Source organism: Centropristis striata, chromosome 19, assembly GCF_030273125.1.
Source record: "Centropristis striata isolate RG_2023a ecotype Rhode Island chromosome 19, C.striata_1.0, whole genome shotgun sequence".
NCBI lineage: Eukaryota > Metazoa > Chordata > Actinopteri > Perciformes > Serranidae > Centropristis > Centropristis striata.
This window is the reverse complement of record NC_081535.1, coordinates 12,026,689-12,053,424: the sequence shown is the minus strand read 5'-3', so window position 1 is coordinate 12,053,424 and position 26,736 is coordinate 12,026,689. Positions and strand designations below refer to the sequence as shown.

Here is a 26,736-nt window from a genome sequence, read left to right as displayed (position 1 = left end):
CAAACATTAAACTGTGTCTAGTCTTGTGAACTGTATCAAATCAAACGCACTAACCCTGATTCACATGTTGACTGATTAAAGTGGGAGATAAAATGACCAAGCAGTATTTTAAACCAATATATCGAATGTCTGACATCAACTCAGAAGGCACTATTGATCTATCTAAGAGCATTTAAATAGCCAGAGATTACTGAAACATTCTCTGGATAGCTTTTACTTTTATTAAATGTGTGTACTGTGTTGTTGTGCATTAGCTTGTGTGGCTTTCAGTTCTATTTAACAGACTCTCTTAAACGTTACCAACATGGCTGGATTACAAGACAATTGGTCTCTTGTTTAGCCTCGTTTGGTTGTTCTTTTGTGTCTCCTTGTAGGTGTCATGCATCCCTCTGTGGTTTTGTGTGTTTTGTGGTTGTCTGTTGCTTGTGTCTCTTTGTGGTCATTTTGTAATTGTTTTGGTCTTTTGCCCATTTCTGTAGTTATTTTGCATCTCTTTGTTATTGTTTTTTTTCTTTATGTAGTCATTTTATGTGTCTTTGTGGTCATTTTGTTTCTCTTTGTAGTCATTTGTATCTCTTTGAAGTTGTTTTGTGTCTCTTTGTAATTGTTTTGTGTCTCCGTTGTTGTTTTGTGTTTCTTTGTAGTCACTTTGTGTCGCCTTGTGGTTATTTCGTGCCTTTTCCTTGTTGTGATTCTATTTGTGGTCTCGTTGTGCATGTAGTTGTTTTGGTCTCTTTGTGTTATTTTTGTGTCTTTTTTGTAGTAATTTTAAACCTCTTCCTGGTAATTTTGCATTTCTTTCTAGTAAGTACACGTCTCTCCAATTGTAGGTAAAGGCCAGGTGCCCCTGACACTTTTGGCCCCTGGGCCTGTGCCAATTAGGCCAGTTCAGGAATCTATCCATGGTTACTAAGAAAACTCTGACTAGACACTAGCAGCCATATTTTTAAGAGAGCTGGAAGAGGTGCTGACATTGGACAACACTTCTGGTATCTCTGCCTGTCGATGCATGTGTTAATGTGTAAAAGTGTTAGACCCTGCCTTTTACGATGTGACCCTATTAGACAGACTGGCTGACATCCCTCAACCACCACTGGCGCCTGATGAAATCTGAGCAATTAGACAGCCAGTATGACAGGTATCTTTATCCGTCGGGTGCAAAATACGACTTCTCGGCGTGCATGCCTATGTGCTTTTCTTGGTGTGAGAGAGAGACAAAAATACGAGTGGTCTTCTCCGTCTTGCTATGGCTCGTGGTGTGATGTACGGCTAACCTTCGTGCTATCTCTCATTTCTCTCTGAGACCTGAGTGTCTAGTTGGACGGGAGCCACAGGATGGATGGGCAGCTTGCTACTGCTTGGTTATTGATTTTGCTGGCCTGCTGGCCTTGCCTCCCCGTCCCACCTCCCACAACCAATTATAATCAGTTCCTGCTACCCATGAAACCGGGGGGATGGGGAGGGTTGATTGTTATTATACTGAACACCAGACAGTTCCTGTGTCTTTCAGTTCTGGTATGTGTCCTATAGCTGTCTTGTCTTGTGTCAGCATCAGTTAATTAGGTCATACGTCTTGTTTTAGGGAAATAAAAACAGTTCTACAACATATACACAAATTCAACATAAAACATCTTGTACTTGAACTTGTGTGTTTCCCTGTCTCTGTGTTCCTACCTCGCCCGTTCTTCTTCTCCTGCTCCTCTAGTTCATCCTCCACTTCCTCCTCTTCTTCCTCATGTCCTTCCTCCCCATTCTCCAACTCCTCCTCCTCTTCCTCCTCCTCCTCCTCCTCCTCCTCATCTTCCCTCATGGCCGGTGAGGTGAGGGTAACCGTCAGTGTGAGTTTGGGCTCTGTTGTAGTTCGTACCAAGATGGCTGCCTTGGGCAAGGAGCTTGTGACCTCATATTTCTCTTCTGTCAGCTTCTGTCATGTGTCAAATGAACATAACTGGATGGTCAGAGGCCAAGGTCACAACATGACTCAGTGCAGATGAAAAAGAAGCAAAATATAGCTGAGCTGAGCCTGCTGCTGTGTCAAGACACAGGAACAACATCACCACATATGGCAGGAGAAATATCAAGTGAAAAGCATGCATGAGAATTTTTCTAAAGAGAAACTGATTAGCCCTGCAGATATTGTATCTCTTCATATTTCCAAATGCAGCTATCTTGGTCTCTAAGATGTGACTGATATCTTTTCGAGAAGCAGCATTTTGAAATGTGAGAAGTGTCTCTAACTTGCCTGTCCACACATCATCATGAGCAAAAACACAAAAAAGTCACATTTGTACCTATACTCCAACATCCATTTTAATTTCACTCATGACAGGACTGAATGAATGGAGTTTGAAATGTTAATGAATGCATGAAAACTGGAAGAAGCTTTCATCCTCCATATACATTTTAGAGACATTCTAATGAATGTGTGTGTGTGTGTGTGTGTGTGTGTGTGTGTTTATGTGTCTATCTATATTGTTTCTCAGAGTCAAACATTCATTTGAGACATTCTCCATCTGTATGTACACTCTGCGTCTTTCAGCCCCCATTCTGAAGGAATCAATTACTGCTGACCTCCATGATGAGGACTGAGAAGTACTGATGGTAATGAATTCACATCAGTATTCACAGCAGCCCCATTTGTTACTTGGTATAAACATGCATTTGGGCACACACACTCTCATGTGTCTACACACAAGAATAAATGGGATAACAACCACAACAATGTTCCTGCAACAACGGCAAAATCTCTTTGCAACAACGAGCTGCAGTCTCACCCACCAAGACATTTAAACAAATGATGAACACACATCAATGCACACATTACCCCACAGGCAAAACAAGCCTATAAAGCCATTACTGATAACCTTTTGTGCATGTGAAGTTTAGAAAGGGCCGTAAGCCTTGTTACAGGGGTACACACTCTATCAGGTGAGCTTCAAGTGCGCCATGACATGGGACAATAGCTGCTGGGTTCCAAGATTGCATTTCAGGCAAAGCATTCTGCTTCTTGTGCTCTACACCAGGACTGTTTACCAGCAGCCAACAAAATCCTGCTCAAACGTGATTGGACAATACTATTCAAACTACAAACGAACAACAAATGGAAATCAGAACACTTCCAGTACCAAAATATAGTCCAGTTGCCTACAGATTCTGCATTCATATGCAGAAGATTAGGGTTAGAGTAAGCCCCCAGGACATTAATGTAAGTCAATTCAATGTCCTCCTAAGTGACAAAAACAAGTGTGTATGTGTGTGTGTTTCTAACACTGCTTAAGTGAGCAGTGAGTCGCAGAGGGCCCATCTACATCCCATTTGGCCCTGATGAGAAAATCAGAATCTCTGGTCACTGAGCCGAGACATGAGATTACCTCCCTGCCCACACACACAGAAAAACACACACACACACACTTCCTGTCCTTCTCTCTCTCTCACACCACTTAACAGTGAAAGAGAACGGGCAGAGAAGAGGCACCGGGACAGAATTTATTCATTGAGTAATTTCTGCACCCACTGGCAAGGTTGGGGAGTTTTTACAATGTTGGTACTTATTGCTAAAAACTTTCTAACAGATTTTTACTGAATGCAAAAGTTCCCAAGCTGTGTAATACCATGCTATCACATGAGATAGTAATTTCTGTTGGCTCTATGTGATAGTCTGGTCTTTCCCTGTTTCAAACGCTGATGGTGGGCGAGAGCTGGGTGTAGGTACTTGCCTCAAGAGACTCCTTCAGCCAATCAGTATACAACAACATGTAACACCATCAGGGTTTTGTGAATACACAGGACAAATGTCATGGATAAACCTTTTTGGAACTACACAAGCTTTTGACTTGACAGTGACAAGTGCCGAATTGGTCCTTAATAGCTACTTAAGGCCTTAAAAAGGAGAATAAAATCACATTTTCAGATAATTTACGATTACAAGCAACAGTCAACATCACAGCATGTAAGAAAGGTAAAAATATCTCCTGCCAATTTAACATGCCTATTTGTGCCTGTATGTTGTTTGCATGTGTGTGTGTCCTTTAGGGATCAGTGTGTTTTGTATTTCTGTGCCATGACTTGTTAATGGAGAAACGTGACACTGAGATGGTGACGAGAGCATTAATCACACATGACTCATACATACTAAATCACCTCTCGACTTCTCACTTGACGACATTGCTGTCTCTTGCCTACTTATGCCAGCTCTCTCGACGCTTCCTTCTACACTTACACATTAACTTACATAGCAGTGTGAGTTGCCAAATTTGAGCAGAGACACTCATGAAATGTGGAAGCTTATCCAAATAGCTTAATTTCTGACATTGGAGAGGACTGTGCAATAAAAATAGAGCACTCTTAGATTACATTTGGCAGACTATGACTGAAGGTCTGATGCAAGGCTAAGATGCAATTGTCGAGTGTTTGCAAGCGAGTGTGTGAGACAAAATAAAAGAGAGAGGAAGAAGCAGCATTTTGTGCCTGTATGCATGCATCTGTGTCATGTGGGTCTGAGTGTCTAACCTCTATCTGTGTGGGTAAATTGTGACAGACAGTGTCCAGCAGTGTCTGTGTGGGTTTGTCTCTGCACATCAGCACCAGCTCCAGGTCCATGTCGCCTTTGATCAGGAGGCCTTTTGCCACCAGGCCGATCCTCATCACTCCACACAGCACGCCACCACTGCTGGGCTCTCTGTTTTTAAAGAAAAATAAACGACAGGTAACATTTGTATCCCATGGTGGTTTTTAGCTGTGAGGACAAAGATTTGCAAGAAAACATCATCATCACTTATTTCTTGTGAGTGTTCAAAATCATTTACCAAACACAATACCACTATTTCAAATAAATAAAAAATATATAATATTAACCAATATTTTATGTAATCTTTGGTAAATAGCTTGGTGATAAAAAATATTAAAATAAAAGGTACGAGTTAAAATTGCAAAATAAGATCAGACAAGGCAATTCAAGACCTTAATGAGAAGTAGTGAACCCCTTAATAAAAAGATTCATGAAGATAGCCAACCATGGAGACTGTGCCCAGAGATTGTCAAGTGGTTAAGTTAATTTCCTCTAGAGCTGCACATGCTCCTGCTGTTCACTGAACTTTGCCAGAAAGCAAAATTATTTTCCCAAAACCTCAAAACCTTCCTTTTATATTTTTGGTTGGACAATACAAGCCAGAGAAAGTTGGCTCCTACATCAAGTTTCTACATTTTATAGAGACTGCCCTTTTATATAGACTAAACAATCCATTAATAAATAATTAAAATTAATAGGAGTTAGTTGCAGTTATGTGTAACTACAGCCCCACCTGTAGCTGTCACTGGAATCCTCAGTTTCATTACTGGGTTCATCGCCAGGATCGTCGTCCTCTGTGCTGTCTGCTGGTTGGCTGTCCACCTGGCTGTGGACTTCGCTGCTGCTCTGATCCAGCCAATCAGAGACGTGTTTGAGGGCGCACTCTACAGTGGACACCAGCGTCTGAACAGCTTCCAGCTCCTGGGAGGAGGGGTAGATGGTGGAGTGTTTCGCCATGACGTGGCGGTCATCGTTGCTGAAGGAACGGAAGGACCTCTGAAAGGGAAAGATGAATGGGGAGTTAGTTATCAAACTTAGTACATTCTGATTACAATTGTCTGTATACACTAAAACACCGACGGCCCGATCGATACAATCTATAACACATGGTCTAAAGTAGGGATGTTAATAATTAACCATTTATTGTTAACCGAGAATAATAATTTTGACTGAATAATCAGAACAACAGTTAAAATATTGTTACTAACAAAAGTTTTTTGCATATTAAAAGAAAAATAGGCCTCCACAGCCCCTGATTGGTCGACAGACTCAATCCAAGGCCTCATGGACAAGTTATAGACTGCTAAGAAAATGTTTTCAACACAGAAAAACTGATAAATAAACACTTTCCTGATAATGTTTATTTCCTGATAATGTTAACATTACATTAGACGCCATTTCTTTACATATTAGACATACATTTATTTTCCACTTGTCCAATAACTGCATTAGGCATTTCATTTGCCCAAACACAGAGATTACATGCTTCAGGCAAGCGAACAAGCATTATTATTGTGTGTAAGCACTCCAACCACAGCACCCCCGGCATACAAGACACTAATCTTGTTGGTTAATAGTTATTAATCGGTTAACAAGGGTTAGCTATCAGTCAGAAAAAAATATATAAATTAGCATCCCTATTATAAAGTGCACAGTGCAAGAGCTTTTAGGGTGTGTCCAAGTTGACTTTTGCAAGTTAATTACTTACAATCAGGGCATAAAGTAAGGTGAAAGGGGCAAAGGAGTTATATTTAACTCTTAATTAATCATAGGTGTGTCTTTCATTCCCTTAAAAGCCAGGTGCGCCCACACCTGGCATTACTGGCATTACTATTTAAATGGCGAGTGTATGTGTGTTGCGACCATGTCCATGTATATCTTACTATCTGAATAATGAGCCCATTAAATAGCAGTAAAAATACTGGGCCATTGACTTTACACCAGCATTTTGTTGGTCAATGGCGCAATGGAGATAGCAATGTGCAATTAGCCAACAGTGTGCAACAACTGCGTCCATCTGAAACTGACAATTAAAATCGCTTTACACTGTGCACACCTGTGCATACAAACATTCAAAGCAAGGGCACCACTGGGGAGAGGTTTTCAACAACAGATTGGGCTTTAATCCATCAAATCGAGCTTTGCTCTCCCTGTTGGGGCCTGACTGTTCTCCAACCCTCACCCAAATTAAAAACACACACACAAACACACACTATCCCACCAAGCATCAGGACAAATGGCTTTTTGTGCGTGTTTCTTTCATGCAGACTGCAAATGTATCTCTTATATGGGGAAAAATCAATTCTTAAATCAGTGACAGCTTACATTTAATGGCACTGACCCTGACATGCGTGCATACATGCACATGTACATGAGTACACACAGCTATCAGGAATTCATGTGTGACCATCATCCTCACATCCTCTCCACCTGTCCTAATTCAATCATACATTCTGGCCCTGGGAATTCATGTCAGCTCTTCGGTCTTTCTCATTTGCTCCTTCTTACTCTCTGGGAGGTATAAGGAGGAGATCAGGTTTAAGGAGACAGCAGACACGGAAAGCACAGAGGAGAGTAAACGACAGAAAATAGAAGGGGCATGCCACAGAAACCAAGAAGGAAGGGAATAGAGGACAGCACAGGAGGGCTGTGGGAACAGGGCAGAATCTTTAAAAAGGAAACAGGACATAAATGGTAATCGCAGGGAGGCTGAATTCAAAGATGAATGGAAAAATAAAGACATAAAGGAGAGGAGCAGGTGCAACTGAGGCTTTTGTGATTCGCACCCTGCAATTAATAAGACACAGATGGGTCCCTGTGCATTTATATCAAAACACGCTGTAAATTAAACGTTAGCTGTTTACATCTTTTCACATGTCACAGCATTTGAGTGGGCCGTTTAAACATCTGACAATCAGATATTAACGGATGTAACTCAATGTAATGTTAAACTGATACAACAGGGAATCATACTGAAGTGAATGGAGAACAGACAATGAAATAACCCTTTGCAAGCATAATTACATTGAGAGTGGATATAATCTGTTATCAAAGCACAACATTTGCAGCAATACACATACACAGGCATCTCTATAATTAATAACATAAATACCCATAAAACAAGAATATATTACAGTGCTTGTTATAACATGTTATTTCCTAATTATTCAAAAGTGTTTATATTGATGGCAACAACACCAACTCCGTTGTTTTCTTCATTTTAATTCTAATTTCTATACGTTTTACTTTTGTGTTATTACATTACATACAAAAAAATATCAACCAGAACTTCTCACCTTTGATTTAAATTTTTCTTGATCACCGTATATTTTTTGCTTTGTCTATGTCTTTCCACTCAATCTTCTTCTTTCTTTAATATAAAAGATTTCATAACAGAGCAAAAACAATTAGGATGACACTGTATTGTTTTCATCCTTACTTGGTAACCTGAATCTGAAGGATGAGATTCATTTTTAATCATTAGAGGGTATCGTACTGTGCCGGGTAGCCTGAGGTACATAACCCAGTTCAACATGAGGAGGCTGCTCTCAACAAGCTGCTTATCTCCGAGACCCACATTTCCCTTTATTCACTACACACATCTACTCAGAGAAAACCACACAGCAGGCACACACACACACACACACACACACACACACACAGGGATGACCTTTTCGTTGTAGTATGGATAGTGTAGCTTGAGTGCTACTATCAATCTACTTGAAATCCAAGGACCAACTGTGCACTCACACACAGACACAGACACAAAAACACACGCAAACACACACTTCATCCCATTCCTAATTGAACTGGTGACATTCTCTTTCACCAGAGTGAGTGAGATAAAGCTATTAACAGAATGGAGGACAAGAACTGCACAATAACTGCAGCCTCACAGCCGGTGTAGCTCTCTATGTAGAGTGTGTCACAAATATTCGGCAGGGTTAGACTCCGGTTTCCCGCTGAGACTCGACTGTAATTCTCCAACACTTTGGCACTGGAGTAACAAGGAGTGAATTTAGATACCGTGAAATAATGTCAATATTAAAATCTCCATGTCTTATTTGGATCAACGTGACATGCACGGCTTCATTTGACATTCTCAGGCAATCCATACTTTTTAATGTGGTTTTCAATAAATCTTCATTTGGTTTATGAGGCATGTGTCAAAAAATATTAAGCCTTCTTCCTTAAGAGGGACCACATAGGAAACAGGACAAAAAAAATCAATATAGTTGCATTTGTCCTAGCAGAGAAATTAATGATTAATATATAACTGAAATATGAAGAAAAAACTGCTATTTTCTGTTTTATATCACTGGAAATGTACTTTTGGTTGAGCATAGTACATTTCATGATGCATTTTTCACTATGTCTGACTAATTGTTAATGTAATATTTGGATTAATAATGAAAATAATATCTACGGAACAATGGAAATCACTGTACTGTTCCTTTATTAAGCTATGAGTCATTTTCACTGTCTCCAGCTGATGTTTTACCTCTCCTTTTTATGGAGAAAATGTAAAATTTTGGCTTCAGCAGAAACTTTTGCACAAAAAAGGTGATAAAAGTGTAACTGTGAGTGTGTGTTTCTACACGCACGATCCTGTGTGTTTCGTTATACTTGTGTGTCTTCTCAGAGCAGTGTTTAACAGACCAACAGTCGCAAATTTTATGAGCCGTTACTAATGTGAGCTTCTGCAGCCATAAACCACATTGCAAAGTGAGTGTCCATGTATCTGTGTGTGTGTGTGTGTGTGTGTGTGTGTGTGTGTGTGTCGGTACTACTCAACCATGGGGGAGTTGTTGCCCAGCCGCTCTGATCACCATGTAAATCAGAGCAGTTAAGGAGGACGCACTGACAGGAATCGACCCCCTAGGCCAGCGTGTGCCCAGATAATGTTGCAGACATTTAGACAAGGGACGCGATAAGTAAGCTACTGTAGCCAAGATAGGATGATACAGGATTTCGCAGTTTCACTCTAATTTGAGAGAAAAACAGCGTAAAATCTTCAAGAAAAAACTGACTGAAAGGGCTCTCTGATAAGGCAGCTTGTGCCCTCTTCACAACCTAATAACAAAGATGCACACTCCATCTAATAGAGACAACACTTTGGTTGTCCTTGAATCCACCCTGACCTGCACATAACCCAGAGGTCAGTCGCACAATATGTTATCCTGTCCAAGTGAGCAAAATAAATCATAGATCTCTATGCATTTGTCTGTAAAAGCCCCCAGTGTCACTGACCAACAATATTAGACTGTATCTAATTTAATCACGTTGACCTTAAGGTGATCCTTGGAAGGGAAAATTAAGTTCAGGTTTCTTGTAGGGCAAATGTTAATGCTGGCATGTCTCTAAATTCAATATATCATGCTCAAATTAGGTTTGAAAATCATAGTTGAATGGCTGTAGAAAATTAAACACAGCAACAACTCTGCAACAAAGTGTGCAGGGGCAAGAAACACAAGCATGAAAGATGATCAGGCAAGTTGTTAACAAGCTAACAGCTTGTTTGGAGCTAAAACTGAACACAAAATGTCAGAAATGTTCTTCTCAAGTGGCTAATCTGGAGGTTTGTTTGAAACCTGTCTGATGGTATCACTGCTCATGTTCCTAAATATTAATGATTAGCTTGGAAAGTGCAATATTGGTATTGAACGATGCCAAATGTATGATAATAACACAACATTGTAATTATCCTTTAACAAAATTAGGGTATTATTGCCTTACTGGTAAACATATTTACTTCAAATAACTCCATTGAGTGTTTGTTTTCACTTCTTTCCTTCTGAAGCACTTACTGGACTCTGTTTTCTACAGCAGGTATCATTAATGTTTTAATAATTGAAATATGTTCTATCAATATCATTATTATGTAATTAAAGCATGTAAGATAATCATAATTTATGCTCATTATAGAATGCAAACTTGGATACAAATCTACATTTTGGCATAGCAGTACAAACAGGTCAGACAGTATTTTTGTGTATTTTTAGGTTTTTACCATAAATTCAACATCTCGCTCCAAAGTAAATAATTTTGTTCAAGCTCACATCTAAAACAGTTGATAACATTAATAATATATGTGCTGTGATTCTTCCCCTCTAGGAGTCAGAAACAGACATGCACTTATACAACTTTTAACTCCCAGCTGTCTGCAAGCCACCAGCACACACCATGCACTGTGCATGTGTGTGTGTGTATACCTTCATATGCCATTGTGCTTTTAGACCACACACTTACCAATTACACTCCATTTCATGCTCCAGTGAGGCCAACCGGCTGGCAGGCCCATGTTACATAACCACATTATACAGCATTTACAACTCGCCGTGTACTAACTAATGTGCATCCACACCAACACAAGGAAAGCTCAAACACATAATGGCAACATCCAACACATTGGTCACCAAACATGAAAATTATGAATGGCATAATGCAGATAAAATCCATACAGTAAAATCAATTACACACAGTGTCTTACACATGCATTATGTCCATTCATCACCCCACATTCTGTGCTTAATGCCCTGCAGTAAAAGCGTTTCAGTCTAAGGTGTCGTGGTTACACATGCAGCCTGTCTGCAGCGACTATTTCACTTCCAGTGACTCTCCTCTCCATCGCTGCCTGTCTCTTCCTGTCTCTCTGTGGCCATCTGCTATAAATTACATGACCCAATGCCAAGGACAAGACTCACTGGAACAATATCAGCTGTGATTGGAGCCTCTATACCCGTGAAGGTTTTATTTCTCTCAACAAAAATCTATTGATTATTTTTAGAGCACCATTTAGGAGCACTGCACTGTATGTATGTGTGTGTGTGTGTGTGTGTGTGTGTGTGTGTGTGTGTGTGTGTGTGTGTCTGTTTGTGTGTTTGTTTGTTTGTTTTCACAGTGCGCCTCAGGTGTTTGTGTGCTCTTATTTTTAATAAGTCATGTGGATAAAATGTATGCCAAGTGCTTGGATGACAGCACACACACTGCAAGGTATTGTGGAGAGAGACTGAGAGATGAAGGAGGATGACAGAGGGGTGGAAAAAGCCTCCGAATGTAAACAAACGACCAAAGCTAAGATCGACTGAAGAATATGCAGAGAGATAAAAACAAACTGGATTTTAATATTTTTAGCCAGTTGCAGAAACAAACGTTTGTTTGAACTGAAGCTGACAACACAGGGCAAAACATCCTCGCAGTAAAGGCAGAAAAACAAATCACCACCCATAAATACCACGCAAAACTATTTTAGGAGTGGTGTTTGAGGAAATATCACACCCCTTTCTCCTAACATGAAACCAAGAAAAGTTGAAGGAGATTTCAAAAACTTGAAAAACCCATCACAAAATAGGCTAAGAGTGATGGAACAAGCAACACACACACACACAAATAAAAAAGTCAGCGCCCGTCTCTGTAACATCCAGCAGCCGAGGGGAGATTGCATTAAAAATTCATCCTGTGATTTATCTGCACTCTGCTTGGCAAGCCGACCCGACACACTCCGCTATCCTGTTTTATTGTGCTCCCTCTCTCCCTCTCTCTCTCTCTCTCTCTCTCTCTCTCTCTCTCATGTACACGACAGCATGGTACATACATTAAAATAAAATAATCTGGAGGCAAAACAACAAACAGGCTGTCCATGTCAAGCCTGACCTCTCAGCAGTCCTGATAAACACTTGATAAAATGAAAGACTATAAAAACAGAACACAGGGCAATATATAGAACATGTCATCGCCGTCTGCAGAGTTCCCAGCCTGTCATGTTTCAGCAGGAATGACATTCATTTAAAGTCTGCTGTCATCAATCAAGCTTAAAAACCAGCCTCCCCAAACTACACTACCCAGCCGACTTTGCACTATACTTTTTTTTTTTTATCTACGTCCTCTGCCCCCTTTTAAGGTTTATTGTCTGCCAATAAAATATTATGACCGGGCACTAAATGAGCTGATATTACTGTTTCTGGGCATACCATTACAGTATTACAGAGGATGTCCACATGAGGGAAATACCACAATACAATTAAAAAATACATAAAATGATGTCATATGGAAGAAGAAGAAAATGTTCAAATGACATATGCTTCCCTGTTTCGACAAAAGCTTTTTAACACCTCACAGATTTTTTTTTTTGCAATCTTTTACTAATTGAACATTAAAGATGCTGTAAATATGTCAATATTATACAACACAGCACATGAAGAAGAACCACAAAATTGTTAAAACTTTCCGCTTGGCGGTGTCTCCACTGCAGTGTGTCCTCCAGAAACTGAGTTGTGAACTAACAATGACATGTACAAGGACGAGCTATACAAAATGCCAGACAAATACAAAATAATAACGCCAAAATGCGTGTATGTGTGTGCGTAGGGAGGGAATAAAGACGTGCTGTGGGCATGTGTATTCATTAAATGCAGAAAGCTCAGAGGAAAGTCGATAAAGAAGCCGTTTGGTGTATTGTGTGGTTTGTGCGGTGACACCCTTGCCAAGGTCACCCACAGTATTTGCTGCATCACCATAACTCAAGACTAATCACAGTACTGTGTTTGCAAGCTGCGCACACACACACACACATGCACCAGTCTCATTACCCTTGGTTATTTATGAGCTCAACCATGTGCCCTCTTCTGCGTTGTCCAACCTCAGCACCTTCAGCAACATCTTGTTTTCCCTCAATCATTCATTTTTCTCCCCTTTCCTCCATTTTCCACCCAACCCTAAAAAACACTCTTCCACTCTCCTCCTTTTTCCACTCATTTTTCCTCCTTTCTCCTCTTGTTCTAGTTTTTAATAATTCATCTTCTGCTCTGCTCCCCCCTCGGGGAAAAGCTCCCACAGTCACAGGCCAAGACCATTAATCAATCCCTCGTCTCTCTTTCTCTCTATCTCCAGCTCTCTCAGCTCTCTCAGCTCTTAACCTCCCTTCTCTCCCCCATTCGCCACTCCACACTTCTCTTTTTGCTTTCCATATCCTTTGCGCTTTTTATCTGTCATGTTTCTGTCCATCACTTATGTTTTTATGGTCTTATCTGCCCCCCACTTGTCATTCCCCCCTCTGCTGCTCTCTTTGATCTTTTGAGACGTCTTCTCCTCCTCGTAAACAACACTCCAGCACTTTGCCCACATCTTCTTCCTCCTATAACGTGCCTCTTACATAAGGAACAATCCTCATTTCTACATTGACTTAGTCATTTTGATTGTGCACTGGTAGAAAAGTGTAGCCCAATGTAAATTAATCATTTATCCTTCTTATTTAACATCAACAAACCAATTAGTTCCATGTATAATTACTAGCTATCCAACTACAGGAATTGAATAGAATATTAATTCTATTGAATAGAATACATCTATTGACTTTGGATCAAAATCAGAAGAAAAACATCTCGAAAACCTAATAAAAAGCCAATAGTAATTAAGCTGTTGTTTATTCACACTCAGCATCCTTTGTCCCTTACATTCTTCTTTCTTCTTCTTTGCTTTTAGAGCATGCATAGTTAATTCATCTTTATGCAAACCTATACATTCACTGTTGTCTGCACAAGCTCTTATCATCAGGTATCTCTCTCATGAACACACACACACACACACACACACACACACACACACACACACACACACACACAGAGTTGTCTAGAAAGAGTTATCAGCTTAAATTCTTACACTCTCAAGTCTGGAGACTGGATAATTCACCAGCATCAAAGTAAACGCACCCAGGCAGTCACACACACACACACACACACACACACACGAGCACAAGCGCCTTCAGAGAGTGTATTACCATGCCTGCAGGAGGAGTGGTCACACACGTTTCCTTCCTTCTGACGCCCTGCTTCTGGAGTTGCTGGGCGTGCGGTGGTCTGCAGAAGCAAGGTTACCGGTCAGGATGTTGCTGTCACGCCGTTTCCGCTCCTCATGTGCTCTTCTGTCACTCTGGCCACCACTCTACGAGAGGTTGTTCTTCTACAGGGATGGAGAAACAGAGAGAGGAGGGGGGAGAGAAGGATGAAAGGTTGATCAGTGCATCAACAACTAGGAGGGAGTGTCGAGGGGAAATTGCAATGCTGTTTCTTCTCTTCCACATAAAAAAAATACAAAAAAGGAAGAACTGCAGATTTAATAAACAATTCAATGAATAATACACCTAAATAGTTTTAAAACAAGGAGCAAAACAGATAAAATGATCATCATCTGACCAGCATCAACCTCCAGCGTATTAACCTGCATCTGTCTCACCCTGCAGAACCCAGTTTCATCCACATACCTCCATTTTCCCCTGTAACACCCAATTCCCTCTCTGTCTCACACACACAGTTTTCTCAGCAGGGGTGCAGTCCCCGTTCTTGAGTAAAAGATCTGACAGAATGGCTGATCGACCCATGTGGTGATAGACATGTACACACAAACACACACACACACACACACACACACACACACACACACACACACACACACACACACACACACACACAGGCCTTCATTCATTTTTCATGAGCTGGCGGGGATCTGAGGGAGGGGGATGTAATACAAACATGTGCTTGTTTTTCAGACACACACACACACACACACACACACACACACACACGAATCAAGTCACTAATCACTTATTTAGTCTAAATCTAAATTTATGAACATTTTAGTCCCGATAGCACTATCAGCCCATTTCATGAAGCTTTTTACTTTCCAATCTCATTTTTGCTCTGTTTTTTCAGCTGCAATGATAAGCCAACTAATCGATAATTCGATTAAGAAAAGTAATATATTTTCATCTATTTTGATAATCAATTAATGCATGTAAATTTTCATGAAAAATTGCAACAACAAAAAAAGCAGAGATTTACCGCTTTTTTCTGATTTATATAATAAACTGACAATTTTGGGGACACCACTTTGGACTTACTTTGGAGTAACTGGAATGGACATTTCTCACTATTTTCTGACATTTTATAGAACAAATGATTGAGATGAAACAATAATGAAAATACTCATTAGTTGTAACCTTGATGCAAACAAGAGATAAATCACATGTAAAACTAGACTTTTAGTTTTTTTGGACAAAAGACATACAACATCACATGAGTCACTCAACTCAAATAGAGAACACATGACTTTTGTTTTTTACATATAGTATGCACAATCTACAGTAAAATACCAGTATATGCACATATTACGTTTATAGGAAATGTAAGTAATCATGAATACACAGTGACATTTCCAACCACTTTATAGAAGAGGCGATGTGAAAATTGTGAAGAAAAATGATCATGTATTACTCAAAAATACTGAGAAGCACTTCTGAATCATCCCGTGAGCAGGGAAGGCAACAGGGAAATAAGGACAGAAAAAGGACTGACAATTCTCGGAGCTGGACTTGAAATTACAATGTTTAGCGCTTGACGAGAGCTGGACCACTGTGCCAAAGAGTGCTCCTTCAAATACAATTTGTGACAGTAATGGTTCTAACCTTATTTCTTCCTGGCTTTTATTCCTTTCAGTGAACAGAAGTGGCAGTAAAGTAATACTGAGAACGGATGTAAAGGCGCCATATAACTCTGAATACCAAGAACAAAACCAATGAATTATTCAATGTCTGTAAACCAGGAATTATATGATGTTTTAAATGCCTCTTTAATTAATTCATCATTTTCTATGAAGCAAATGCAACCTTGAATGTCAACGAAGCTACTTGTGACTTCTACCTTTAGCTCATCTTGGGGCTCTGTAAAGTAAAGTAAACTTCTGGTGTTGCTATGAAAACACAGGCCAGTTTTATCAGTGCGGAGCAAGCCGAGGTGAACAGATACACAACGTTCCTATTCACAACATGAAATGTCAACAGTATCACCACTGACAGTACACAGACGCATCTGGTCACTCTCAAACCAGCGCAATGACATTTATAGAGCTGTGCATGTGTTCACAAAAGAGTGTACAAGTTTGATTTCTCAAAGGTCTTCCAGTTTCAGGGGTTGCCTCTTCAAGCAGGTGTGGGGAAATGCAGTACTTATGTAATTAATGAAAATGGTGACAACATATGTTGGAAAAATACAATGAAAAATGAAAAACAATGAGAAAAAAACAGGATTTGAAAAATATATAAATATTTATATATGACTTTTAAAAAATGAGGCATAGAAGCAAAAAAAGTTAGCTATTAAGGATTCTGTTTATTAGTTTAGTGATGACTTACTGTAAGCCAGACAGCAATATCAAATGCAATATCAATTTGTTTGCCTAAAAACAATAAGATAAGGCAAATCTGACTTTTGGTCTCGGGACTAAAACTAGAGTAAATCGAAAAATACCAAGGCTGCAATTAACAATGTTCTTTATCACTGATTAATCAGCTGATTGTTTTCTCAATTAACCAACTAATTGCTTAGCCTTTAAAATATTGCCCATTATAGAGCCCAAGGAGACATCTTGTCTTATCAAATATCTTGTCTGACCACAAGTCCAAACCTCAAGATATCTAGTTTAGATACCACACAAATCAGAATAATCAGAATTGTATCAAATTTGCACTATGGACTTTTGCAATAACCAAATTGCAGGAAGGCATTATATTTGTCAAAGGAAAACAGATCCTTGCAAAGAAAAAAAGCACACCATGATCATCAAGAATCATATTACAGTTACAAAAATCAATATTAGATTTTTTCTCTCGAATCATTTAAAATGATTCTTTAAATACCAACATAGTAGCAAGTCCATTTTTTGTTGATCAGCTATTCATATTACCTAAAAATAGCCTCCAAAATGAACACTATGATGCCAGAGCCTCATTAATGCATTTGAGTTTGATCTGCAAAACCCATCATCTCTGAAAAATGACATTTAGCAGGCACTGTGCCGATATGGGGAACAATACAGACATTCATGCTGCTGAATCCGGGAGAAAGTAAACATGCATCAATTATGTAGCTATCATCTATTATTATTATTAGTCCATTACAGGCACCAGACTGTATCACTGTTGTTGTGCCGTGCAGAACTATCTTTATATACACGCTACCAGATAAAGAAACTGTGTAGTATCTCATCACTTGAGACTACTCTACATATATTCAGGGTTCTAACTGGATGTTGTCAGGGGACGGGAAAGATAAACACACATGTGGACTCCTGGAGTATAGACCTGCTGAGGGATTAAATTGCAGCCCTCAGTGAAAGCTCAGTGGGATCCAGGGAGAACGAGAACAAGAGAGGAGAGAGATAGAGATGCAGCAAGTAGTTAAAGAGAAGATGGCGAAAACATGGAGAGAATTGGAAATGTGCACGAACAGGAGCAAGTAGGACAAGGAGAGCGGGCAAAGGAGGCAAAGAGCGACACTGTAAGGGGAATATGAAGTGGTGTAAGGGGACAGAGGGGAATCGGATAAACAACAGCGGCAGATATTGAGCTGGCCCCTCGGGCACGCAGACTCCACCAGAGGCTGCTCCTCATTTTCTCTCCAGGTCTCCCTCTCTGAGCCGCTGGCCACTGGCCTGCCACACTGGCAATTACCTCCTCAACACACCTGGCAGCGACAGTGTCTGTGTCTATGCACTTGTGTTTTGCCAGTTACCTTACAGCCAACACTCTGTGCCTGAGGGGGGTATAAGCTCTCTTCCAACATGGCTTGGCCACTTAGGATTGTATGCACATGATTATAGTGCACGCACACAAACACAGACACATATACAAACACCCTGCCAAGAAGCATAATAACAACGTGCCAGCCCCCATTCGATTCTCATTATCAGAGCAATTCAGAGATAAACAAAAACACCAATTCCCTCCCTTTGTTTCTCTCTCATGGCACTTTCCTTCTCATTTTTCTTTAATTAAAATCATGTGTACCAAATGAAAAATACACCGTAGATGAGAAATATAACAGAGCAAAAATAGAATGCTTGTGCCGTGGGAGTCAAAGCTTAAATGAAGCCCTGCATGTTAAGAATATGTGGCCTGCAGTATGCCCACCCTCCTCTGGCTCCCATTGGGAATGAGGGCGACTGAGGGGACTGTGTTTCAACATGCATGGCTGCGTCGCCTGTACGAATTGTAGCTTCCTGCTTGTTCATAAACCCTCTTGTGGCTTTGCCTTCCTTGGGCTCACACTGACCAATTATTACATTTCTCCCTCCATACATCCTCCATCTCTATTTCTACACCTCCCACTAGAATCCATTTCCCTTCTTCTCTCTTATTCACACCATCCTGGTGGGTCATTAACATGTAATGCTGTGTTTTTTCTCCAGAGAAGGAGTGGAGAACGGGTGGGGGTGGGAGGACTGGCATAGCCCCCGCCTCATTAACACTGGTGGTGGCTCGTCGACAGAAGCACACAGACACCGTTACAATCACCTCAATTTGGTTCCATAGTTATTGAATATTTTTCTCCTTATGCATAAGGGAAAACACACACACACACACACACACCTGTGATGTGCATTTTCTGCACCAAGAGTTGGTGATAACATCCCGTTCTCCCTACAGAGATGAAAGGAATCAGGCAGAGGATAAGAAGCGAGGGATGGGCAGTGATTGAAAGATGAAGGAGAGATAGCAGAGCTGGGGAATTTGCTGAGATGGCTCTGAGCAGCAATTTACACCTTTCTCATCTGATAACCATCAAATGAGATGAGCAGTGCAAGAAGCAGAGTGAAGGAAGACAGAGGATTGACAAAAGCCGAAGAGACTGTGCTAATTAGTGTCGGAGGAGCTTATTTTCTCAATGTATTCCCTTTTGGAGTTATCTGCTTAATAGTGTAATCAGATTACCAGCCGTCACTTTGTAAAACATTGTGGACTGGTGTTTAATGATTGTAGCATGGTTGGAAATTGTGTGTTTCATCCATTAGCCACGGTGCCAGCAGGATACCAAAATTCAAGAAACACGGGTCATTATTCGACCAGTGAAAGGACCTCTGATTAACAGTGGGTTACGTGCCAGTCTAGCTGGAGGACGAATCTAACATTACAGCCACAAACTAAATGTGTTGGCACCTTTTAAAATTATGAATAATAAAACACCAAATTAGTATCTTTTGTGTTAGGAGTTTTAGAGGACCCCCCAAACTAATGATCTACTGAAAACCATCTGTAGTGTGAATATAAACAAAAAAAGCCTTGGGCTCTGTCCCAGGAAAAAGCTCCCTGCCACACTTTTTGGAATAAGATATTATCTCACAACCAAAGTCCAAACAAAGTCCAGTGATTTACTTTATACAAGCTTTCGTCAATCTAAGTATTTTACGCTCACATGGCAACTCATTACTTCTGATTTATTTTTTTTGTTGCAGTCTTTTACTGACTGCTACTTTTTTGTGGAAGGCTCTGACATCCACCTACATGTGTTCAAGCACGTCCAATTCATAAATAATTAATTGACTAGTGTATAAATTGACATTAGAAAACGCCCATCGCCAGAGCCAAAAGTAAGGTATTTAAATTGCTCTTTTTATCTCACAGTCCAAAACTCATATGACATTCAGTTCATCCTTAAATTGGCTGATGATGAATTTTCTTTCAATCATCTGATAGATGAATCCACTAATTCTTTTAGTGTTAAAGTGCTTTTAATATTAATGTTTGACATTTATATCTTGTGGTCTTAAATGTCAGCTTCTGTTAAAGCTGGGGTAGGCAGAAAACCAGAAAAGGCAAAAATTCTCCTGCAGCTCTCCCCATTCTTTTTAAACCCTTCCCACCAGACAAGCATGGGCATCTGCATCCACTTCATACAGCATGCCTTTACGAGTAATCATTCACTTCAATAACCCTAAACATTACTGTGATCTTGCTTCCAAGATATAGCGGATTTGTTATATACATACGTACATAAGGCTCTAGCTACCCACATAAACATGAACTTAAGTAAGTCGCAGTAGTGAGCCTTTGACAGTTACCAGAAGGTTAAACTATTAGCAACCTTTTTTCTCCATCTCTGAAATGTTTTGCTGATATTAACACATTTTGTTGTGTTTACTCTGACAATAAACACAATTAAATATGAGTCAGTGTCTGTGAAAAAAGCCCACCCTAGCTTTGATTAGTAAACCGGCCCAATAGAGATTAATCCCTGTTTTTGGCACACAAAAAAGGAAAAAAAAGAAAGCCTTGTTAGATGAAGAGGTGAAACGATTTCATGTATTGTTAAAAAAAAAGAAGAAGCAGGTGCTGAGGAACTGTTAATAAGGTTATTAGTTTAAGTGTGTATCATGCTCTGTGCGTTAGTTCCAGCTCTTGTGCTGCTGTCACATGCCATACTCTTCTTTTTCTTCACCAACAACTGTAGGAACGTCTCTATACACTCCAGTGAAGCAGACCTTCTATCAAGCTATACTTGAACAGGTGTAAATATGGGTGATGTTTTTGGCAGTCAAGTCTGTGTGTGATTCTGAAGTTATATTTAAAGCACCACTGTTGATTTTTCTCTCACATAATTATTCCTAGGTAAGATATTTTTTGCTCTTACAAATGCTTTTCTCACCAATGCTATTTCTGATCCCTCATGTTTAAATATTCATCATACACCTGAAAGGCTCTTTGAGAGTGTGAGTAGCCTCTGTGTTATATTTGTTCTGCCGTGTGTGTGTGTGTGTGTGTGTGTGTGTGTGGTTGGCTCGAGGGTTATTGGTGCCATAATGTTTGCATCTGGGAAAACATCTGCAAAAGTGTGTGGTAATGAGCTGGACAAACACGCACACCAGCAAACACAAATAATGGAACTCATAGGAGCAGGAGAGGCACAATAAACCGAATGGATGCAGAATCACGCTCCCATACACCTCTCTCTAACCACCTCTGTTGTGGAGAAGCATGCATTGTGTAAACAGGTGCTATCTGACTGAGATGCCTGTTTGCTGGGCTATTTCTCTACTGGGGTGAGACAGCAGGACAGAGAGAGACAGAGACAGATGGTGAGACAAGCGATCAGAAACATAGACAGTGTTACAGGAAGAGAGGCATGCTGAGGCAGGAAGAGGTAGGGGTAGAAACTGCAGAGGAGATAGCAGATAAAAATGTAGACTCTATTGTTTTTGGAAAAAATGTAAAAATGCAAGAATTTTGACTATAAAAAGTCATGTTTCTCAGCAAACTCTCATATATTTTCTTGCCACGTCTGTTTCATGTCCCATCTCTCCACCAGCCTTACAAAATCTCATTTCCTCATCTATTTCCTTATTTCCACTCTTCCTTTTGAATCTTTTTTGTGATGCAGTTTTGATTTCAACAGACAAGAGCGCAAACAGGCTGTCTAAAATAAAAGGCATTAGTGCATTCTAGACTCAAAAACCTGGATTGAGAGTCCTCATTATTGCCCAAAGATTGTGCAAAAAAAGTTTAGACTTTTTACTTTTAAAACTAATTTTAAAAAAAGTTGCCACACACTATTGGCACACAGAGAACAACAAAGCCTACCTGCCTCTTACAGGATTTCTGTGACAATTTTGCTTCAACAAGATTATAACAACTATTGCACGCACCACAAATATGCCAACAAAACAACGCATTACATTTCAATAAACACTGACCATTCTATTTATCACTCATTGACCATGTGATATCAAACAGTCCAGTTATTCAAGCATAGGTTGAGGGCCTTTTCTGCCAAAAATGAACTGATTTCCTTTACAGAAATAAACAATGATGTCTTACTCAGATAAGAACCTAGATTATTATTTAGGTAAGAAAGAGTTCTTACATACCTTTCCAGAATTAAGGAAGTATTTCCTTTGCAGATAAGAAGACATGCAAAAGACAAGAATAGTAACCAGGGTGTGAAAGTGTGCAGAAAATCAGGAGCTGGATAACAGAAGTTTGGAAAATTTGAGGGATTAAACAGGGGGGCACTTTGAAACATTTTGGTTAGATTACGCTGTTTGCCTCTTCTTGGTTTTAGGACCAGAGGCAAAGGTTGGAAACTGACCTCTACTGTTCTTATATCATTGGTTGTCTGTGGAGACCATTTATCCAGATCTAAGAGGGTAGTTCTAACGGCATTACTGTAGAGGCTGCAGTCAGCATGCCCTGCAGCTAAACATAGAGGTAGTATTTCACTGAGAGTTCAGACACATGCCCAGATAAGTGTAAGCTTGTCCACTGTGAGGGTTTACTGGCTCACATATAGAAGGAGGTCGTGCTTGATTGCTTGCTTCTGAATTTCGGAAGTATCAGCCAGTCATTAAAACATGAGAGGAATTTCTGGGCAGTAGCAGTGATAGGGCCACTACCAAACACCCCATAAAAATATTAAAGGGGCTTGGGAACAGCAGGACTTTAGGCTGATACTTCCAGCCACAGATACAAAGTGTATGTACTGAATCCATGTACCCACAGACCATTAAAGGTGATGGAAACAAACCAGTCGCTGAGAGCAAAGACAATATATTTTGAAGTAACACCAAGAAGTGCAAGACCTTTAAAAACTGCATTAGAGGTTGAGGATTCCAAAAAGCCTTCGATCATTTCTGTGAATGAGGAACTAGACTGTGAAGAATCAGTCATGCAAAAACACAGATAAAACTGAAACTGCAATGATGAGATAACTCTTGACTGTTTGTGAGAGGAAGACGGAAAACAAGAACCTCTTGCAACCTCTGATCAATTACATTTCATGAACAAATTCTTGGCTTACACCCCTCTCAGCAATAGTGATTAAAAATCAAGCAATGCTCACTTATCAGTAGACTGCTTGGAAGAAAGAGACTGAGCTTAAATACTGAAAAAATTCTCTGTGTGTTTCACAAGAAAAAAAAATCTTCCTACCAACATATTTAAGTTTTCCTCTGGACAAAAACTAGCACAATGTACAGAAAATGGGCACAATAACATAACACATGACTAAAAATTGTGTTTTGTTGAGGTGTCCATTTAAATTTTGAAAACTTAGAGTATATCATTGTGATAGAAGTAAATGATCGCCGTTCCTATGTTAAATTACGTCTCCTGAGTTGGTGCAGCAATTTTGGATTGATGCCATTAGTTACACAGATCTAATCCTTAACCATTTTTGACCACTTGAGAATTGTCATACATGGCAAAAAATTCTCACATTAACACATATAAGCCTAACAGAGCAATGCATTATCAAGAGGACATGACATGCTGTAGATATTGTCTGCATTATGTCTCATTAATGCAGGACTATGCAGCAGGCTCAAGCTGACAGGATAGTAGAACAAAGGACACCAAGGATATGATGTCAGGTATGTACTGTATGTGTGTTGTGGTGATGGTGGGGAGGGGCATTGTTGTCTTTTCTCATTCAATTAATCCTTTAATGCATGTACACATCATATAGAATGTACACTCCTTTACGGCCTCTTTTGCTATCTTTCTCCATGTCACTGTTTCTCTATCATTTTTCTCTAAATTGTTCCTCCCTAACTGATTCAGGTATTTTCCGTTTCGTTTTGTGTCTCTCCAGCACTGCTAATGTTGAGCACTTGGCATGGAAAGTAATTAACAGGTGTGACATCATGCAGAACAATCACCAATTGCAAACTGAAAACACTGTCAGGAATTGGCCCATTAAAACACCACACATTCATTAAAACTATGGCTCTCACTTCCAGCCCTCAGAACATGGAGCCCTGCTGGTTTCCATTCCAGCCGTTTAATCTGGAGTTGTTTTACACCTGAGACGAGGTGAATACAAATTAAATATTTCTATACAACATTATAGTTGGCATAATATTCAATAAGTGTATCTTTTTAGTTTAATGCAATGGTGAACTGGACTTCTGTTATTAATAAGTGTTTAATTTACTGATATTTTCAACACACCTGGGAACAATCCACTCTTAATGACCATATATTCTTAAGATAAATGTCAAACATGAGTGGATGGATCCATCTCAGGGATAAGTGAGCATGATTGTCTTTAGTATCACAGTGGACATGCACTGACTTCACTGAACACACGCACAAAAGCAATTACTTCTCCTACTGACTACCACACTGATTTCCCCGCTGATCTCAACTTATGCACCTGGTCTGTTCCAATTTATCTTCACCCTCCTACTTCTCTTTTTGGCTTCTTGTTGTTCTAATGACTTGATCAGCTCTTCACGGTCAGTATGTCTGGTATAACATTTGATTTTGTCTATCAAAATTTGATTTTGTCTGTCATCCTTATTTGTTTGTTTCTTTTTTCTTCAGAATTTGATTCTATTTGCAGTTCAATGACATGAGCACATTTTCCTGCCTTTACAAAAGTCCTTCACTTATAAAGAAGCTGTTCAGTGTGATGACTAAGCCCTCTAGGTCCACTTCTGCCACAATAACAGTGTTCAACAGTCCAGTGGCTATTACCTTTAATTGGGTCTTTGCTTCTTTTGAAAGCCTGCAATCAAGAAATACGTCAGAAATGCCCATAAGGAGAAACCAAACACAAAGTATATAGACCGTATAGAATGCTGCCTGATGTAATTGACAAATGAAGGTGCTTTGGAAACAAGCTCAGACTAGACCGCCTCAGGGTCGTATGCAAATATGGATGTTACTGCAAAGAAGCTATAAATTCTTAAAGTTGTATGCTTCATATACGTTTTTAACCCAACACCACAGAACATCTATACAATCACCACTACTCAAAGATAGGCACCCAAGATTAGTGTCAACAAGTATCTGACCAAATGTAAAATATGTTCACAATCTCCCCTTCTGTTCCTGAGTTTTGACATTAAATAATGGCCATAAAAGTGTTTCTTGTTGAACATTATGATTTCACAGAGAAGTTGACATTTGACCTTTGTGATACGAGAAGTCGTCCCTTCAGCTTTTTACCCAATTAAACATGTGTGAAATTGTCATAATAAACATATTAATTCTTAAAACAAAAAATGTATTTTGTGAGGACATAGTGACCTTTGACTAAAATGTAATCAGTAGTGTTCCCCTTGTTTTCAACGTAATTTATCAATAAACTTTGTCTTTATGAGTATCCTGGTGTGCACAGGAACTTCAATTTTTTATTCATTGTACCTATCCTGCACCTGCTTAGTACGCAGCACAGAGAAGAACTGCTGTGCACAAAGAGTTTTAAGTTTTTGTAATCAGTTCATCCTTGAGGCCAACGGACATTTGTGCCAAATATGAAGAAATTCCCTCGAGGCGTTCTAGAGATATCGCATTAATGAGAATAGGATGCAGTGTTGCTGGCTGGGAAGCATAAAAATGAGGATGAATGACCATGGTTTGGTTTATTGATTAAAATTGGTATTCTAATCCATAGTATCAGCAGTACAAGGTTAGGTCAAGTTTTGTTGAACCCTGTCATTGATTTTTTTGGACCACTGATGAGCTCCTTTTAGTTACAATTTTCCTTATGATTTGTCATCAGGTACAACTCTAAAACGTAGGTTACAGAACTATGTGTTCACTGCTTGCCTTGAAGAACACTCTGTTACCCTGCATATGTTTTTGAGTACTACACTGTGGTTCTGTCTTGACTGGGTCCAGGTGCAGGCCAGGGGAGGTCAGAGAGTATTGATGAGATGGCAGAAAGCAGAGGAAACGCTGATGTTGCTTCTAGGAGGGAAATAGATAACATTGACAGGGGAGTGCAACTCCCATCGGTCGATTATTAAAATGGAGAAAAGCTGTATGTGTGCACAGTTCCTGCTGACGGTGGAGAGACTATCTATCTATCTATCTATCTATCTATCTATCTATCTATCTATCTATCTATCTATCTATCTATACATACATCTATCTATCTATACATCTATCTATCTATTATACATCTATCTATCTATACATCTATACATCCACAACATGTTAAAATTAGCTGAGCATGAGTCATCTATTACACACCTGTCATCTCAATGGGTTACCTTACTTTTAACTGAAAACTTCCAACTGCCATACAGACATACACACCCACACAATTGAATACTGTCCTGCGTCAGCGTAGGGAATAAATAGACTATCACTATGCCAGAACTGAAGCATGCTGCAACTGTGTGTGTGTATGTGTGTGAGTGTGTGTGTGTGTGTGTGTGTGTGTGTGTGTGTGTGTGTGTGGTAGGCTCCTGCTGTGCTGATTTCAGCAGTAACAGATGGTCCTGCCAGGGCTCTGCCGAGGCTCCACAGTCCATAGTCTGTGGGAAGACTTGTGAATGTGCGTAGTGTGTGTGTGTGTGTGTGTGTGTGTGTGTGTGTGTGCCTGTGTCCTTGCTGA

At 39.8% G+C, this 26,736-nt stretch overlaps 1 protein-coding gene across 1 annotated transcript in view; it reads right to left on the bottom strand.

Moving 5' to 3' along the window:
• The window catches only part of strbp (spermatid perinuclear RNA binding protein), an 86,544-nt gene that overhangs the window by 26,061 nt on the left and 33,747 nt on the right, over positions 1–26,736 (bottom strand). The window contains exons 4-7 of the mRNA XM_059357588.1: positions 14,343–14,524; positions 5,301–5,563; positions 4,510–4,678; positions 1,675–1,924 (exon numbers count right to left, since the gene is read on the bottom strand). Coding sequence (XP_059213571.1) covers positions 1,675–1,924; positions 4,510–4,678; positions 5,301–5,563; positions 14,343–14,345 — 685 coding nt within the window. The 5' untranslated portion in view covers positions 14,346–14,524. The remainder of the gene's footprint in view (positions 1–1,674; positions 1,925–4,509; positions 4,679–5,300; positions 5,564–14,342; positions 14,525–26,736) is intronic.